General features: G+C 45.8%; 1 protein-coding gene across 1 annotated transcript in view; it reads right to left on the bottom strand.

Annotated features, from left to right (window-relative positions):
* Window positions 1–1,022: 1,022 nt before the first annotated feature.
* Window positions 1,023–17,539, bottom strand: part of LOC308144644 (growth factor receptor-bound protein 10-like) — a 42,003-nt gene continuing 25,486 nt past the window's right edge. The window contains exons 6-17 of the mRNA XM_080515819.1: window positions 15,861–16,017; window positions 12,796–12,911; window positions 10,312–10,386; window positions 9,859–9,996; window positions 9,668–9,778; window positions 8,599–8,697; window positions 8,246–8,323; window positions 7,220–7,336; window positions 5,918–5,984; window positions 5,739–5,826; window positions 5,306–5,399; window positions 1,023–4,693 (exon numbers count right to left, since the gene is read on the bottom strand). Coding sequence (XP_080371945.1) covers window positions 4,547–4,693; window positions 5,306–5,399; window positions 5,739–5,826; window positions 5,918–5,984; window positions 7,220–7,336; window positions 8,246–8,323; window positions 8,599–8,697; window positions 9,668–9,778; window positions 9,859–9,996; window positions 10,312–10,386; window positions 12,796–12,911; window positions 15,861–16,017 — 1,287 coding nt within the window. The 3' untranslated portion in view covers window positions 1,023–4,546. The remainder of the gene's footprint in view (window positions 4,694–5,305; window positions 5,400–5,738; window positions 5,827–5,917; window positions 5,985–7,219; window positions 7,337–8,245; window positions 8,324–8,598; window positions 8,698–9,667; window positions 9,779–9,858; window positions 9,997–10,311; window positions 10,387–12,795; window positions 12,912–15,860; window positions 16,018–17,539) is intronic.

The following is a 17,539-nucleotide window of genomic DNA, read 5'->3' on the forward strand; positions in this document are numbered from 1 at the left end:
AAATACAGTGGAACATTTAAAAAACACACTTTGCAGTCTCAGTTTTTTTTTATATATTTCTGAAATGCTTCTGGTGGACAAAGAGAAAGAGCACTGTTATTGACAGGAGCAAAAAACAGCGTCTCCGATTTTGTTTACAGTATCCATCCCTTCTCCGACGGAAGAATAAATTAAAATAGAAAGTTAATTAAGCAAGGAAATCTTTCTTTGTATTCCTTTTCGGGGGCTACATCACAATGCCACTGTTTTCTAATGAGTTTTAAATTGAAATGTGACACGATGCACCTTTTAAGTAGAGCAGAGGCGTCAAAATCTGAACAAAAACACTGAATTTCTCCAGAGAAGGGGACACAACACTGAGTTTATAAAAAAAAACACACACACAGGAAGCCACAGCTATAACAGAGGTTTTGTGGATATTTCACTGCATTTCGTACCAGAAAGTTGAATTAAAATTGGCTTCATGTCGTCATTTTTGTTAGTAAGTTGTTTTGTTTTAACAAAATACAGCCATTTTCATCAGGTATACTCTGCTACGCCACAACAAATAAAAGCTTTGAAGTTTAATATCAAAAGTTATCATGGCACTATTTCACCTGTCCGGCTTGCTCAAGATGGAATTGAGCTGTATGTGGAAGATGTTTTGTTTTGTTTTTTTAATACGGATTTTTTTCCAGCAGATGGCGCTGTGCATTCAACTGCTCTGAGTGCCTGAGCATAAAACTACTTTTAAAAAGGCTTTTAATGAGGACATGCATGGAACAAACGTTATTTCAAGTGTTTGGTTCAACTCCCAGCGAGATTTCTGATCACTGCTCTCATGAATTTGACCAGAAAGTTTATTTCTTCATCATATTTACTGACATGAGTTCCTTCCTGAAGCTCTGTGGCTCAAAGTGTGTGCCCCCCACACACACACACTTTGAGATTAAATGAGCCACACACACACACCCCCAAAATAAACTCTATAATCCAAGAAGAGAGCAGAAAAGAAACGATAACCAAGCAGCATTCGAACCACATTTGGTTTATAGCAATGTTGTCTTTTATTCTAATTTTCCAATAAACAGAGAATATATCAGTCCCTTATTTGTACAAAAATACCTGAACAGGATACAATGTAGATCCAGGAGCCGTACAGACAGAATGAAGCAAAGCACAGTGAGGATTATGAGCAAAAAAAAAAAAAAGAAGATGGTTCATTTAAAAATTTCTTTTTTTCTTTTTTTTTACTTTCTTTCCCTGAAAGGTTTTATTTGACTTCAGCTTATGACGACTTCAACCAAACACTAGAACTCGTCCTGCACGGTGGAGCCACCAGGCCGGACGTCCTTGTTTAGAGAGAGGCACCTAGACTCGGTTCAGAAACAACGTTTTTGCACCTTTTTAAAAACAAAAACAACAACAACAAAAAAAAGAAGAAATGCACAATCCTCTGGAGCTACGGTGTATAATTGCACTACTTGTGTTGAAAGGTGCAGTAAAGCTGCTAGAATATCCCCGCGGGGCCGAGCGTGTGTGTTTGTGTTTGTGTGTGTGTGTGTGTGTGTGCTATCCATCAAGATCCCCCACTATGTGTGTGTGTGTGTGTGTGATTTTGAAATTTTTAAAGTTTGATCTCTCCAGTTTGATCTCTTCAAAAAAAAAGAAAAAAATTAATTTAATACTGTATATATGTGTGGAATATATATAATATATATATATTTATATAAATTTGTGGCAAACCAAAGAAAATACACAGTAACGTCAACATACACACAATCAAATGATGGAAATAAGAACAAAAAATAAATCATTCTTCTTTTTTTTTCTTTTCTTTCTTTCTTTTTTTTTTTTTTACATAGAGTTATGAGCAAAAAGCATAACGGCCCATATAGTGATCTGTGACCTAGGTACAGTGTTAGATCTACATCTTCTCATAGCTTCACATACTCAGAAAAAAAACAAAAACAAAAAAAAACAAAGGATACTGGTCGACTGTATCGTCGGACATGTGTAAAGGATTGCATTGTAGCACAGTGATTAAAATAATGGAAGGGGGATGGGGGGGTGGAGGTGCCCTCCAGCCGCTGTCCTGCACCAACCTCAGTTAACACTCCTGACGTAGTGAGGGGAAAAAAAAAAAAGTTGAATAAAACAGTCTGGCCACAAGCGCGCAAACACAAACATACACACACACACACACACACACACACACACACACACACACACACGTTCACCACTGGGGGTCATAGCTTATTACAGGCTGGACACAGGTGGGAGAAAGGTTGGGGGGGTTCAAGCATTATCCGATCCCTGGAGAGAGTGCGCCCTGACTGGCTGGAAAGGCCTGATCGGTTTAAGAGATCCGTGGATCGACGGCGGCGGCGGCTCGTGTGCAGGTTTAAACTTCCCCCACAGCCGGAGCGGCGGCTGCAGGACGAATAAGGTTTTGTACGACGCTCGCTCTCCTCTTTGAGTCGTGATGGTCTATTGGTTTGTAACTCTGCTACAGCGTCTGCACCAGGTCCCGTGGCGGTTTCCATCCAGACCTCCGCCGGAACAACCACCTCACGAGGCGGCGGCAGTCCCGGACGATCGCTGGTCATCATGGCTTCAAATCTGCGGCGCCGTGCCCGAGATCAACACGACGCAAGCTGTGAGACTAATGGAGGTGAAACGGGTGTCTTGCGTATCGGCGAAGGCCACGTTTACACGTACATGGTATTTCCTAAAAAAAACCGGTGATATTTCTCTGCACTTCTTGCATTTACACATAAACGTAGCTACGACTCACCACAAACGATAATTATGTAAAAAAGGTGTTTGTTTTTTTTCCCCAAGGCTTTTCCCCATTGGCTCCGTGCTTCTCGTCACACTGCCCCCTGCAGGTCTGGCTGCTCATAGTCGCTCTGAACCGGGCGTATACGCGGATCAAAGAATATTTTTTTGGTGAACACAGAGGGGGGAAATATCAGTTTTTGTAAAAACCCAGGTACGTGTAAACGTGGCCTAAGACTGCAGAAACGTCAGGCGGAGAGACTGCAGAGACCCGGGATTCCCAGCAATGACTTGCTTCAATAACCGTGGTGGAGACAGAAAGAAAGACGAATCGCTGACGTTTTCTGCCACTCAGTTCTACTTCATCATGTTCATGGGGGGGGGGGGGGGAAGGGGGCAAAAAAAACGATTTAGCTTCCTCGCTGAGCGTCGGATGAGAAGATGGACACCACTGTCTTCAGTTCAGATTGAGAGGGATTAAACAGTAAAGGTAGCGATCAAAAACAAGAGAATCAGAAACTGAACCTGCACAAATGATTGTTTTCATCACGATCCGTGAGGAGATTTGAAGAGTTCCGACAAGAAAGCAAATGATGTATATATATATATATATATCTCGATGTTCATCCAACCGCTGGCAGATCTGGAACACGTCACTCGTATGTGCATTTCAACATAGCTATAGCTTCCATTTCAAACACAAGGCTCACGATTTTCTTTCTCTTAAGGCGAGTGAAGCTCGTTCGTCCGAGTTCACGTTTCAAGTCATTTTGTTCAAATTCCATATTTAAAATAAAATTTTAAAAGAAAAAAAAAAAAAAAAGTCACGAGAGTGCTTTTGTTGCTTGTTTTGAAGGAGAAGTGGTCAGGGACGCGAACGCCACGGCTCCAACCAATCGGGAAGATGAAACGTGTGCAAGCGACGAGCTCAGAGATTAAAAAAAAAAAAAAGACATTCAAGAACAAAATTCACTGATGCAACAGAGTGAGTGAGACGCTGTGGGGGAGTCTTCCTCCTCTTCCTCGCACTCTTCACACGCTGGTTCAGGAACGCCCTCCCTCCCGTAGTGCCAACTTGTCGCCGCCAGGCAGGCGAAAAGGTCCATTTTGCGAGAGTCGCCGTGGCGCTCCCAGCGCCGCTCTGATCCCGCCGGACTGGGGAGGAAGAGGAGGCAGCGGCCGCCTGTCCTCCTCCCCGGGGAGTGCAAAACTAGTTCTGCATTGAATCAACAGTAATAAAACAGCATTAAAATGACATCAAGTAATCAAACTCTACAAGAGAGGCCCGTGGCGGCGGCGGCGGCGGCCTTCCATGGAAACACATTCCTCTCAGCAGAACCCTCCACGCCGCGTTGCTCTCCGTCGGCTCGCCACACTTGTCTCCACGCTCGTGTGCAGGCAGGATCGAGGGGAGGGGTGGGTTTGGGGGGGGGGGGGGGGCTGGTGGAGGGTGGCAGGGTGTCAGCTTATCCAGACTGGACTGCACAGGTTGAGAAAACTCCTGGATCGAGTTGTGATCGGACCCAGAACGGTTCCCGTCCGTCCCTGATGATCGATGAGCAAGTCAGAGGGTGGCGCTCCCCGCCCGCCGGGGGGGATGTGTGTGTGTGTGTGTGTGTGTGTGTGTGTGAGGGGGGGGGTTTCCATCTGAAGGACGGGCAGCGCTCCAGCTGGAAAACGCGAAGCCATCCCGTCTCCGTGGCAACGGGGTGGGGGGGTGGGGGTGGGGAAGGGACGGGGTGTGTGCAAAAAAAAGAAAGAGGGCGCTGTCGGGACGGGCGGAGTGTCACAAGGCCACGGCGGTGCACGGGTGCTTGAGCTTGCAGGGCAGCACGCCTCTGTTCAGCTGGTAGAACTCCACCAGGTGGATCAGGTCGGTGAACTTGGTGGAGCCGTCGTCCAGGCTGAAGAAGATCTGGCCGTCCTCCTCGCACTGGAGCCGCCGCCAGGGGGAGACACGGGACGTTATCAGTGGCATTTAGCTCGAGAGGTTTGAGCAAGAACATTAAAAACAGCAGAATGAACGGCATAATAGGCAGAATGTTAACATTGCACAGCGTAAAGATTCCAACAATTTAAACGGTGTAAAACTTCCCGTGAGGCGATACCGCAGCTTAAAAGCTCATTTCAACCTCTCAAGAGTTCAGGAGGAGTTTTTGGATTATTGCAGAAGTAATGTGAGGATATAGAAAAGCTTCACAACGACCAGAAGTAAAAAAAAAAAAAAAGAAAAAGTTGTGCGAAAAACAAATATAAAAACATTTTTAACAGCTCCATGCAAAATAAAAAAGGCATATGAGGCCACGGCTTCAAGTGAAAACGCAAAATTTTTATTGTGTCATGTGTGTCCGTTTACATGACAATGACTAAAAACACATCTTTTTGAAAACGCGCCGTCTCCGGGTAATAGTATGAATAAATAGTAAATAGTAAATAGTTCTTATAGGATTTATAATTCGGTCTTTGTGAGAATTAGTGGGTTCAATAAAAGAGTCAATGAAGATCATTAAAGCCAAATAGAAGATGATAAATGAACGGTACTCACCGGTAAGATCTGGAAGTGCTTGATCTTCTGGTGATGGCACAAGGTGAGCACAAAGGCCTTGGGATTACTCTGACTGTCCCGCAACAGGTATAATCTGGCACAGGAAGCACAATGAGGAATGTTTGAGATGTTTTTTAAAGAATTTCACACAATAGACAAAATCCTCGACGGCTACTGGAAGAAATAATCTCTATATGGAAATATCAACAAACAAACAGTTCAGGTATTGAGGTCATTTTAATGTTTGTAATTAAACGTAATGTCACATCGTTAACCTTTGGTTTGTTGGTTTTATATGAAGCTCGCAGCTGTTTTATGGCTCGACTTAAACATTTCCCCCTTACGGAGAAAGTTATGGAGAAAACGAGTGCGGTGAGGACTGAATGTGGCCGCTGGAGAGTTCAGTGCAGTGAACTTTGACCTCGCCTCTCACCCATCGACTTGGCCTTGCTGGATGATCATCCTGTGGGCCTCCTCCCTCATGATGCGACCGTGAAACCACACCTGCGTCCTGTGGATGACTGAAAAAACATCATTGTTTTATGTGGGGGGGGGGGGTTTTGAGACAAAGGTGATTTTTTTTTTTTAGAAGACGGCGGTTGCAGGACTCACCTGTGTTCAGAGAGGACGGATGCAGGGGGCTGGGGCTCCCCAGGACATTCATACGCTGGCCTCGTTTCTGTGGGACAGACGTGGACAAAAGGACGTTTTATAAAATGCCGGAAGCTGCGAGCAGCGGCGAAGCAACAACAAATCTGATTCTGAGTGGATTTATAGATGTTTTTAAACCGAATGACGCAAGTTTTATATTGGAAATACCCACATGAGGTATTTAAATGAGATTATCATGAACATTTTGGCTGATGTTTTATTCATTTTACTGTGTTTTTTTTACTGTTTTTAAACTGTGTTTTTGTACATTGTTGTAACTGCTGCACAACAAATCAATGTGATCTGATCGTTGTGCAGATCTACCGCTTGAAGCTACTGTCATGTTGAGATTTGGCGTTAGGATTACTGTTAATGTTTGTTGTTTGGCAATAATGATCAACAATACTTGTTGTTCGTTGTTGTTATTGGACCATTGATAACATTAACTGTTAATGACTTCACTTTGTCAGTTGCTCATAATGATCATGGAGGATTTACTAATTAATGAACATTAATGGTTGCCATTGATGAAACATTGATGATTATTGCTAATAATGACAATTGTGATATCAATAATAATGGATAATGGTTATAATAAGAATGATAATTGTTATTGCTACTTAATTTGAATTTTTGATTGACCCGCATAGTTATTATGTGGTGCTTTTGGTTTGATGTGTTCTTTTGATAGATATGTTTTATTTGGTGTCACATTGAGCTTCACGGTTGGTCGTGTGTGTGTGTGTGTGTGTGTGTGTGTGTGTGTGCGTGTGTGTGTGTGTGTGTGTGTGTGTGTGTGTGTGTGTGTGTGTGTGTGTGTGTGTGTGTGTGTGTGTGTGTGTGTGTGTGTGTGTGTGTGTGTGTGTGTGTGTAATATTGTGAATACAATTTGTAATAAAAAAAGGCCCCAGGCAGAAAAAGTCCTGCAATAAGTCAGTAGCTAATGGGTCTCTCAATGAAATGAACAAAATGAACAAATCTCCCTTCAAGGGATAAATACTAATGAAGTTGAAGTTGATATATCGTATGTTTCCCTCTCTAAATAGAATAATAATGAAATTCCCGGCACCTAACCTTAGCAAAGTGTTCCTCGGTCGACTGGGTTAAAAGTGCAAAAGGCCCTCGACACTCGTCTACTGAATGCAGTTCAGGTTTTTTTTAATGCGTGCAGCACGACTGAAGACCAGACGGAAAGATGGAGGAAACATTGCTTTGTTTCGCCCGCAGCCTGAAGTGGTGGTGAGGCCTGTGTTTCCCGCTCACCCTCCAGGTCTGCCCCTCCTCCAGGGCGGCGCTCTGGGCCTCCACCGGGTTGTCGATGACGCGGCCGGTCCGCCCGGAGAAGTCCATGGCCACCAGGGAGTTCTCAGAGACGCTCCTCTGTTGGGGAGAAGGGGGGGGTGAGGGGTGAGGGGTGAGGGGGTGGGGTGGGGGTAGACAGGGGTCAGAGGTCAAACAAGCCAGACACACTCAACGGAGCATGACAAATCCTGTCTGTACACAGACCCACTTTAGTCAATCCACAAAAGCGTCTCTTTGCTTTCTGGCTCCACTTCTCGAATTACTCATGTCTCCTTTTTTTTTTTTTTTTTTTTTTGGGAATGAAGCTGCACAGAATTACACCCAGCGCTCGTCTCTTAGGACAACCGTTTCGTCTTATCCCTTAATTCTGAGACGACTGCTCCCGCTGACTTTAAATCAGGACCATTTGTGTAATTTTCTGAATGAAGTTTTAAAAAAAATTACACAATTTTTTTCCATTAGAAAGTCAAACACGTCAAACTTCAACACTTCAACAGACACATGTTGTCGGACTGTGGGAGGAAACACGCTCATGCACAGGACGGGTTAATGAATGAAAGTTTCCATATAATCAATAAAAAAATTTAAAGTCTCATTAGACACACACGTGATGCATTACATTTTAGCGTAAACTGATGTTTTAGTGACCAACGTGCTCGAGTTTATTCAACTTCTACCCTCACGGAGGTGATTTTACTCACAAAGATGATGAATAGAATAAATATAGTCATTTTCGCTAACTTCAGACGTGTGTGTGTCGCCATGCTTTGCAACATTGCTGGACCCACTGTACAGATTTTCACAAATTTCAAGCAGGAACTTTAGAATCAGAAGAATCCAAACCGGGTCAAACTGGAGGTTTGGATCAGACGTACTGTCGCGATCGAAATGAATTACTGGGCGTGACGCCGACCTCTCATGCAAAATGTGCGTCAGAGCGAGGCGGACGGTGTGTCTGAGGGGGGGCGCCAGAGAGCAGACGCTCACCACAGGACCGGAGAAAGGCGAGACGTTGGACTTCCTCTGATGGGGGACGTTGTAGCTCTGATACAGGACGATCCCGTACTGCGGAAACAGAGAATTCCTCGGTTATGGTTCGATAAACACCACGTTAACGTCTTTTGCGGTTTTGACATTTGTTCCAGCAGCTAACAGTGCTCTTTCTCTCGCCCCATTTTCCCGCTTTCACACATGCGCCTTGTGCGCTCAAGCAAAAAAAAATGTAAATAAAGTTGACTGTTTTCACCTAAAAACAAGATTTAAGGGCTAAATACAACACTATATTGAGGCAGTAGGGCGGTGATGTATTGTTGCGTCAACAGTTACAGGTTTTCACTCACCTTGAGCAGCCGGAAGGCCGTCATCCAGCAGGTCCGGCTCTGCTCCTCCTCGGCACACAGCATCTTCACCTCCTTACAGTCACTCCTCACTTTACTGGGCTGCAAAATGAAGGAACGCGTCAAAATGATGCGAAACACACGAGCGCCCAAGAGATCCCGGCGAGGTTAAAGCTTGATAGACTCACAGGATATTCATTAGATGCAACGTTGGCGAGGGAGCATTTAAATCCTACGTTTATTTAGGAGAAGGATAAATACAAAATTATAAAACGCAGACACTGATGAACTTTGTGTGATCTGAAGAATGAGTGTTTTTGAATGTGAAGAGGGCGTCACAATTTAAAACCGTTGAGACATTGGTGGCAAATATGTGAAGCGATTGGGTCCAAATGAGGTACATAATGATGAGACATAATAATGCCTGTAATCGATGTTTGGCTGTGTGTGTGTGTGTGCAGATCACCTCGACTCACCACAGCCTGAAATGTGAGGCTGGATGAGTTTCAACTCGTTTTTGTGAATTGGGCTTGTGCTCATAGTCTTGGTGCCATTTTACTGAATAACTGCATAACGACATCATTGTCAACTTTCTCGTCACTCTCATCGTGGGCACAGTGTTAGAAGAACAATCAATTCACATTCTGAATAGATTATTTCCACTTGCTTCTCTTTCTTCTACATCTATAAAAGACGTCGGACAAGCTGCTTGATGAATGCAACTCGTGCATTCATGATGTCAAGTCAGCGAGTCACACCCACCCTGCAGTGTGTGTGTGTGTGTGTGTGTGTGTGTGTGTGTGTGTGTGCGTGTGTGTGTGTGTGTGTGTGTGTGGGGCACGGTTCTCCATACCCTCCCAGCTTATCTTACAGGGCTTATCCCAGATCAACAGGTGAACCAAACACACAGAACTCCTCAAGTGTCACAATGTGTGTTTAACCCCCGCTGGCCCTTTTAACCCCACCACTCTCACACACACACACACACACACACACACACACACACACACACACACACACAGTAGAGGTTTGTCTTGATCTGTTACACAGACGAAACAGGAGCGTCCGTTACCTTGATGCAGAACTGGTAGTCTGTGGGCGCGTTGTGGAGCTTTTTGCCCGTGATGACGGTGAAGATGTTGCTGTCCTCCAAGTCCGACAGCAGCTGCAGATGTCGCGGCTCCTGCACACGGGTGAAGTGTCAGCAAACACCGGCAAAAGCCAGCAAAACGCGTCGGGGGAGGCACGGGAGCAACCGCTCACCTTGGACGTTCCTTTCGTGGAGTAATAGAGACCCGAGCGTCGCAGGAACATGTAGAGCTTCTTCCAGGACCTGCGTCCGGGCTCCTTCACGTGCAGGTAGCCCTGGATCTCCGGACAGCTGCTGGAGTTCAAGAAGTTCTGCAGAAAGCACAGCGAGCACAACGCCGCTGTTTGCGTTACACGGTATTGCGAGTGTCTGGAAGTCGACGGTGGAGGGATAAATCGGGGAATTTGAAGATGCGTCGCGTGTTTTTGGATGGAAATGAGCATCCACAGAGTGAACGTCTTCCTGCTTCCCATCTGCAGAGGGCAGCTCGCTCTGCAGGCAGGATTTAAAGAGAGGCTGAGGCAACATATGAGGTAATGCATCCTGCTTCACCACCATGGAGGGGGGGGAGGGGGGGGGGGGGGGCATGGGGGTGTGTGTTTCCCTCCACTGAGTCACGGCCTCACCTGCAACAGCTGCGACTGGGGGATAGAGCCATCGGACTCCTGACACCACGCCACCATCTGCTCTGGAAAAAAGTTCTGGATGGAAAAACACAGAGAGGGAGGTCGACAATGAGCGAGGGACGGGGGACAAAGAAAGAGGAGAGGCACGAGAAGCCACGGAGCGAAGCTCGGAGCCGGGTAGTGTTTCTCTATGCAGCATATGTAGAGGGAGAGAGAGAGAGAGAGAGAGAGAGAGAGAGAGAGAGAGAGAGGGCACTCCAAGCCCAGGAGGAGATGCAGTATGAGCTCACCCGCTGACGTAATCCCCCCCCTTTCAGCCAGCAGCGCCACTCTCAGCGTGATTGACAGGCCGGCGGCCGCCACTCTGGTGTTTTACTGTGCTCATTACCACAGAGCTGAGGTCACCTGCTGGCTCCGACACCCACCTAAATCACCACGGCAGTAATGTCGCCGTGTGCCGGCTCCACATCACCAAACACCGGCACAAGCGGGTCGCGGCTGCGTTTGGATTTTGTTTACGTTTTATATCAATAAACACATTCTGAAACCGTTTTTGAAGTGCACGGTCGTCAGATATGATTTGTAAGTGTTCCACTACAGAGAATATCTGAAAATGGTTATTCCACAGTAGTTTCCACATTAGTCCGTGCTGCAAAAAACCTTATTAACAACTTATTCAGAGTTTCATCATAAAATATGGTCACTGTTTGTGTCAAACAAAACTATCTCTCTAAGCAGGGGTGTCAAACATGAGACCCGTGTGCCAAAAACCGGGCCGCATGAGGCTTGACTCCAGCTAAATCGCCAAGCAAATAGAAAAGATTTCAAAGAAAACATTGATTTTTGAACAAATTTCTTGATAATAATGGAGAGCACACAACACTGCTGCCATGACAGCAAGGAAATGAGCCTGAAAGTCAGAGAGAGTTTATAAAAACATGCGTAAGGCAGCAGCTATAGGAGAGATATTCTTTGGACATTTCACTGCATCGTGCACCAGGTTTCATTAGAAATTGTCTTTATCTTGAGATGGCAGTCATTTTGCTAAGAATTATTGGTTTTGGTTTTGCAAAAATACAAACATTTTCATCAAGTATACAATGCATCTACAACAAAGAACATCTTTCAAGTGTAAATTTAAAGGTTATTATGGTCTACTCAAGATGAAATTAGGTTGTACGGGGTCCCTGAGCTTAACTTCCGACTACTCCGGATTCAAGTTAGTGAAACTCACGACAATTACGATAACGACTTATACTAAGATCCTGATCCTGTACAAATCGCATGAACATGGAAGAAAGATTGCACTTTGGCTTAGGTTTTGTTGCTGATGCGCAGCGAATTACACTATTCGTAATATGACGTGCAACCAGGAGGATTTAACTTCCATTAGATCCCTCCCACTACATAAAAAAACATCTCAGCTAAAGGTTTGTATCCTGGGAGTATAAAGTTCAAAGGTGGCAGGATCTCCAGTGTTACCAGTGTTTGGTATCTGCATCACATGTCCAGTGGAACTCCTCGATGCAACGGTTTGATTATGAATCAATCGATGCTCATTTAAACTTCTCCACTGTATGTCATCAATTACTTTTATATAACCGAATCCCAGGTTCATACTGTAATACCATACTCTGCCGAAATAACGACGAAACGCGTGATCACATCACATGAATAATTCACCGTGCTAAAAAAGAAAATTGTGTTCGTATTCCAATAAAACGGTCCCACAGTGAACACAGTACTAGTTCCATCTGCTGGAACGAGCGGTGCCAGGAAACAAAAAGTTAATAATAACTCTATAAGGTCATGACATCAAACCACAAGCTGCACGAAAACGGCAAGAATGCACCATAACCAGTGCAGTCATCCAAACTACTGACTATTAAATAACGACTCCCAAATATGAAGCGACTTGAGTTACTGTCAAGGAAAAAACGTTGTTGAAGGAGGAGCTACTGTAACCCTATATAACCTATATATACTGTATATTTATATATATACTGTGACCTATGTGTGTGTGTGTGTTCTTGTTTTTCTACCATTGTCGGGTCCAACACCAGAGAGAGAACACACTGGTCCTTCTGACTGCTCCTAAATACTTTACATACCTTTAAGAGTTCAGCTCCAAGCTTTCAGTTGGGTTAAGGTCATTGTCAGGTTCACTGTCAGAGGTAAATAGATGTTTTAAGATGAAGTTTAGGATAATTCTGCAGGAAATGAATGTAAATCACTGCAATTTCCCCCTTAAAGCATGAACAAACAACGTGTGTGTGTGTGTGTGTGTGTGTGTGTGTGTGTGTGTGTGTGTGTGTGTGTGTGTGTGTGTGTGTGTGTGTGTGTGTGTGTGTTCTAGTTTTGCTGTAGAATAAGGTTATGGTTAGGTCAGGCTTAGGCAAGCCGTAGTCACGGCTCGGTGTGTGTCAGTGCGTGATAAAGCGAGGCGGTCACAGAGAGGTCATTTCAGGGATGTGCCAGACTCACCAGGGGGTTCCTGAAGAATTCATATTTGGCATAGTTCTTCCTGAAGAGGAATTTGCTGTCGCTGCTCATGGAGGCCTGAACTTGAACCACCAGCTCGTGGTCCTCCAGACACCGCTCTGTAAGAAGACATGGAGACGACCCCGATTTAAATCTCGCTGTTTGAAGGCTCACACAGGTTTGGATTTAAGCAGGAATATGTGAAAAAAAAAAGTTTTTTTTTTTTTAAATAACCACACACACAATTCAAAGACGCAAACACAGTTGTTCCCTTCCCACGGCTCTTTGTTTAGATTGTTCCAGGGGCTCTGCGGCATTACAAGCAGCTCTTTTGCATGCCATCCCCTCCTTTTTTTCACCTTCTCCGTTTTAATACTGGCAGCATATTTAGAAATGCCCTTGTCACCAAAAGGACCTTGTTTCCTCAGAGCTGTTTTGAACAGTGTCCTCTACGCACAGGAAACAACAACTCCCGACACACTGGGACAGAAAGTGTGCAGCACTCACAAACCTGGACTTTTTAACCATTTTACTCTTTCTCGGTTCATTACAAGGTGACATGGTCATGTCGAATGTGCTGATAGAAAGTATTCAAGAACCCCGGATACACGACAATGTTTTCAAGTAAAAAAAGCGTTGTTTCTGAAAAGTTTCACGTTGACGCTGCAATGTTTTGAAAGATGCATTTTCAGTGGCTCCGAGCGGAACGAAACTTTTGCTTTTTCGCTTGCAAATTGTAAACGCGGCCTGACGCCCCTCATATGTTTTACATTGTTGTCGCTGAACACTGTGGGAACGACAACAAGAAACACATTTGGACATATTATTATTTATTTCAACAATGCGTCGTGTGAAATGCTGACATATTCATCACCTTCGCTCTAATAAAGAGCAGCACATCCGAAAACATTTAGAGATTCTTGTCAAAAAAAAGTTGTTTTCTGCGTCGTTTATTAGATTAATTTTAGCTTAGTATTATAATTTTTTTGTTTCTTGTCACTCCAATGTAGAAGTGAAACGTTTGCGTGCGTTTGGCTGTGAAGCTTTGTGGATAAAAATGCTGAAGACTTAAGCACTAATTGATGACGGTGAATAAATTTTTTTTTTTAAAAAGCACATTTGTTCCTCGGAGGAGCCTCGCTGACCTTTGTTCTGATTGTCTTTCTTTTGTATTCAAATTACCACATTGGGAACGTCACCTCCGTATTTACCAGCAGGCTGTACAATGACACAGCAAGAAAAAAATCGCCCGTTACCAAGAGACGAGCGAGGGAGGAAAGAGGTTAAATAAGGAAGGGCTGTGAAAAAGAAGGAGCACTGTGAGAGGCAGGGAGGAGGGAGGGTGAAGGTGGGGAGGAGAAGTGCTATGAGATGGAGCTGGGGAGGGGTTTGGGGGGTGAGGAGGAGGAGGAGGAGGAGGAGGAGGAGGAGGAGGAGGGGGAGGAGGAGGAGGGGGAGGAGGGTGGCATTGCAGGAAGATGATGTCATGTATTTAGGCTGATTGCTGAGAGCAGCGAAGCCATAAGCAAAGTACAAGCCACAGACAAACACACAACCGCACATTAAGAGCTCGCACAGGCCTAACCTGCTCACCGTGCACCGCACTGGCCCATTTACCATGTGTGTGTGTGTGTGTGTGTGTGTGTGTGTGTGTGTGTGTGTGTGTGTGTGTGTGTGTGTGTGTGTGTGTGTGTGTGTGTGTGTGTGTGTGTGTGTGTGTGTGTGTGTGTGTGTGTGTGTGGGGTGTTCTCTTCTTTCTCCATCTCGGAGGCTTACGATCTCGGCGTGAGGCAGATTAGAAACTGATAGCGGCAGGATGTTCCAGTTCTGCGCGAACACACATGTGAAATGATGGGCAACCGGGATTATGCCGCCGAGATTTAAACTTAAGACTCGATTTATTAAAACACGTGCGCACGCGCACACACACATATTTTTGTGAAACTGCGGTCGAAGGTTTTTGCTAAAAAAAAAAGTATTCTGGCTCTCTGGCGAGTTTTTGGAAATGTCTGGACTATGTGTGTGTGTGTGTGTGTGTGTGTGTGTGTGTGTGTGTGTGTGTGTGTGTGCTGGCTACAGGCAGGGGAATTTCCTGTGGAAGGTTAAGAAAAGATTGATTGGCCGGGATGGTTAGGGGCTCGTCCGACGGAGACACGCCATTGGCTGCTGGCGGCTCTGGTATGACGCTTCAGTCCGGGCCTCTCCGCCTTCTCCGCCTACCCTCCCTACACCACCACCCCCCCCTCCCCACCCCGTCTCTTTCTTTCTCTCCCTTCATCTCTCTCTCTCTCTCTCTCTCTCTCTCTCTCTCTCTCTTTCTCTCCCTTCATCTCTCTCTCTCTCTCTACCTCCCTCTCCTCACCTCACATTCCATCTCTCCACTGCACTTTTTTTTTTTTTTTTTTTTTTTTTTCCAGCAACGCAGATCAAGCAGGAAAGCACAAAGCGATCCTTTGACTCTAAAAATACGACTCGGGGAGTAAAGGAAAGCCTCACAGAGGACAAAGACAGACCCAGAGAAGAAAAAAAAAAAGAGAAATAAATAAATAAAACTTCAAAAAGGAGGGTGGGGGTTAAAGAAAAAAAATGAGGAGGCAAAGCATGAGTCTTGTGTTCCAATTTTTTCTCCCCCCCCCCCCCCCCACCAGACCAAATGATTTGGGAGGGAACAGGCATGTGAGCAGAACATGGAAAATGCTTAATCCTACAAGCGCCACGCCTCCCTACTGTGTCGTATCGGCGCACAGGCAACCCGTGCCATGCTCAAGTGAACATACACACTGAGGGCACACACGGGGAGCTATCTCCACCCATGCAGAAAGACGCAGACACATAAACACAAGCCTGGTACACACCTGCAGGAAGACATATAGTCCTAAACACACACACACACACACACACACACACACACACACACACACTAGAGACAAATGTGCAGGGACGCACTGGAAGGTACAACCTGCAGACTGGCTTTCACATACAATGGCCACAAAAACTAAACTTTTTGTAATAAACTTGAACGCAAATGTATGAAAATAAGACAAGTGGATTTGTTGCGGCGTTCTCACCGAGGCCGAGGATGGGGTGGTGCTCCACCAGCGACCAGGCGTTGTCGTCCAGACAGTGACTCTTGTAGACCAGCAGCTGGCACACGTCTCTGGCCGTCATGTCGGCGGGAATCTCCACCACTTTTCCAGCTCCATCCTCGCTCCACACTTTGATTATCTGGAGAGAGAAAAAAAACAAAACACACGCGCACACACACACACATGAACAACGATGTGGAGCGGACAGAGCCGGAGACACAGGGTCACCGTTTCCCGAGGTTACAGGACGGTGTCGGGAGGTGAGATTTACCTCCATCACCTCCGTGAAGACCACCTTCCATAGAGTCCTGCTCACATTAATCTGTCACTCGGACATGAGAAGCACTTAAAAAAAAAAAAAAAAAAAAAAAAAGGGGGGGGGGGGGGGGGTGGGGGGGAAGAAGAATGGTGACGTCCAGGAAAGGTGGGCCAACACCCCCCCACCCCCCACCCCCCTCTTTTTATTTATTTTTTGCTTCCAGTTCAGCCCTTTTGTCCGCAGCTCGTCCAATCTGACTCATGGAAACTCACAATGTGGCGTTTCTGTTGGGGGGGTCACCCTCGGGGCGGCGAAATGACACTGCGTTCTCCTGCGTGTTGCACGTTTCACCATTTTTTTTTAAACGATCGCTACTCGGGAGCACGAGGCGGGCAGAGTTCGGAGCCGGAGTGACTTCCCCCATTGTTGCGCCATTTCTGCCAAAAGTGCCCCAAAGCGACACTTAAACCGGGGTCTAATTTTGACTCCTTGGAGTGTCGCTGCTGCAAAGACAACCACAGACCAGCTGTTTCACACCGCTGGACGGGTGGATGCGCACACACACACACACACACACACACACACACACACACACACACACACACACACACACACACACACACACACACACACACACACACAACCCAGAGAGTTCACTCCAGCAGCACGACACAACGCTAACCCCAAACCGCCGGAACAAACTGCGATTATCACGCAAACATGACAGAAAAAATGGCATGCGCCAGCGTATGACGGCGCGGCACATCGCCGCACACCCACATACGAACATCCTCAGTCCACGGCGAGCGACTCGCCGAGAGCCGACGGGGTGGCAACTGTTGAAAACGGCACAGACCCGAGGCACGGAGGTGACGATGGGCGAGGGGATGGAGGGGTGGCGTGGGGATTCAGGTCGGACAATGGCGCCACAAAAGTGAAAATACACACACACACACACGCACACACAGACACACACAAAAGAGAAAAGGAGAGGTGGGAAAAAAAATAGAACAGTGACCTAGAAAAGACACAAAACATCAGGAGCACCAACCATCGACACGAAAGAGAAAAAAAGAAAAAAGAAAAAAAAAAAAGACTCCCAGTGCAACCAGAAACAACGTCACAACGATCTTTGCCTCCGCCGAGCCAGAACACTGCCTCTCCTCTGCCGCAAGACCCCCGGACGAAGAAACAAACAAAAAAATACGTTTGTGACGCTTCAGCTTTGGTCGAGAAAAGTTTCAGAAACACTGAAGAAGAAAAATATCTTCATCACTGCAATCTGAAGAACGCACGCACACATACACACACGCACGCAAACGCACGCAAACACACACACACACACAGCTCACGACAGAAAAGGAAACACGCTGAAGACTCTTACCTCCACAGCCTGGAAGAG

Source organism: Blennius ocellaris, assembly GCF_963422515.1.
Source record: "Blennius ocellaris genome assembly, chromosome: 20".
NCBI lineage: Eukaryota > Metazoa > Chordata > Actinopteri > Blenniiformes > Blenniidae > Blennius > Blennius ocellaris.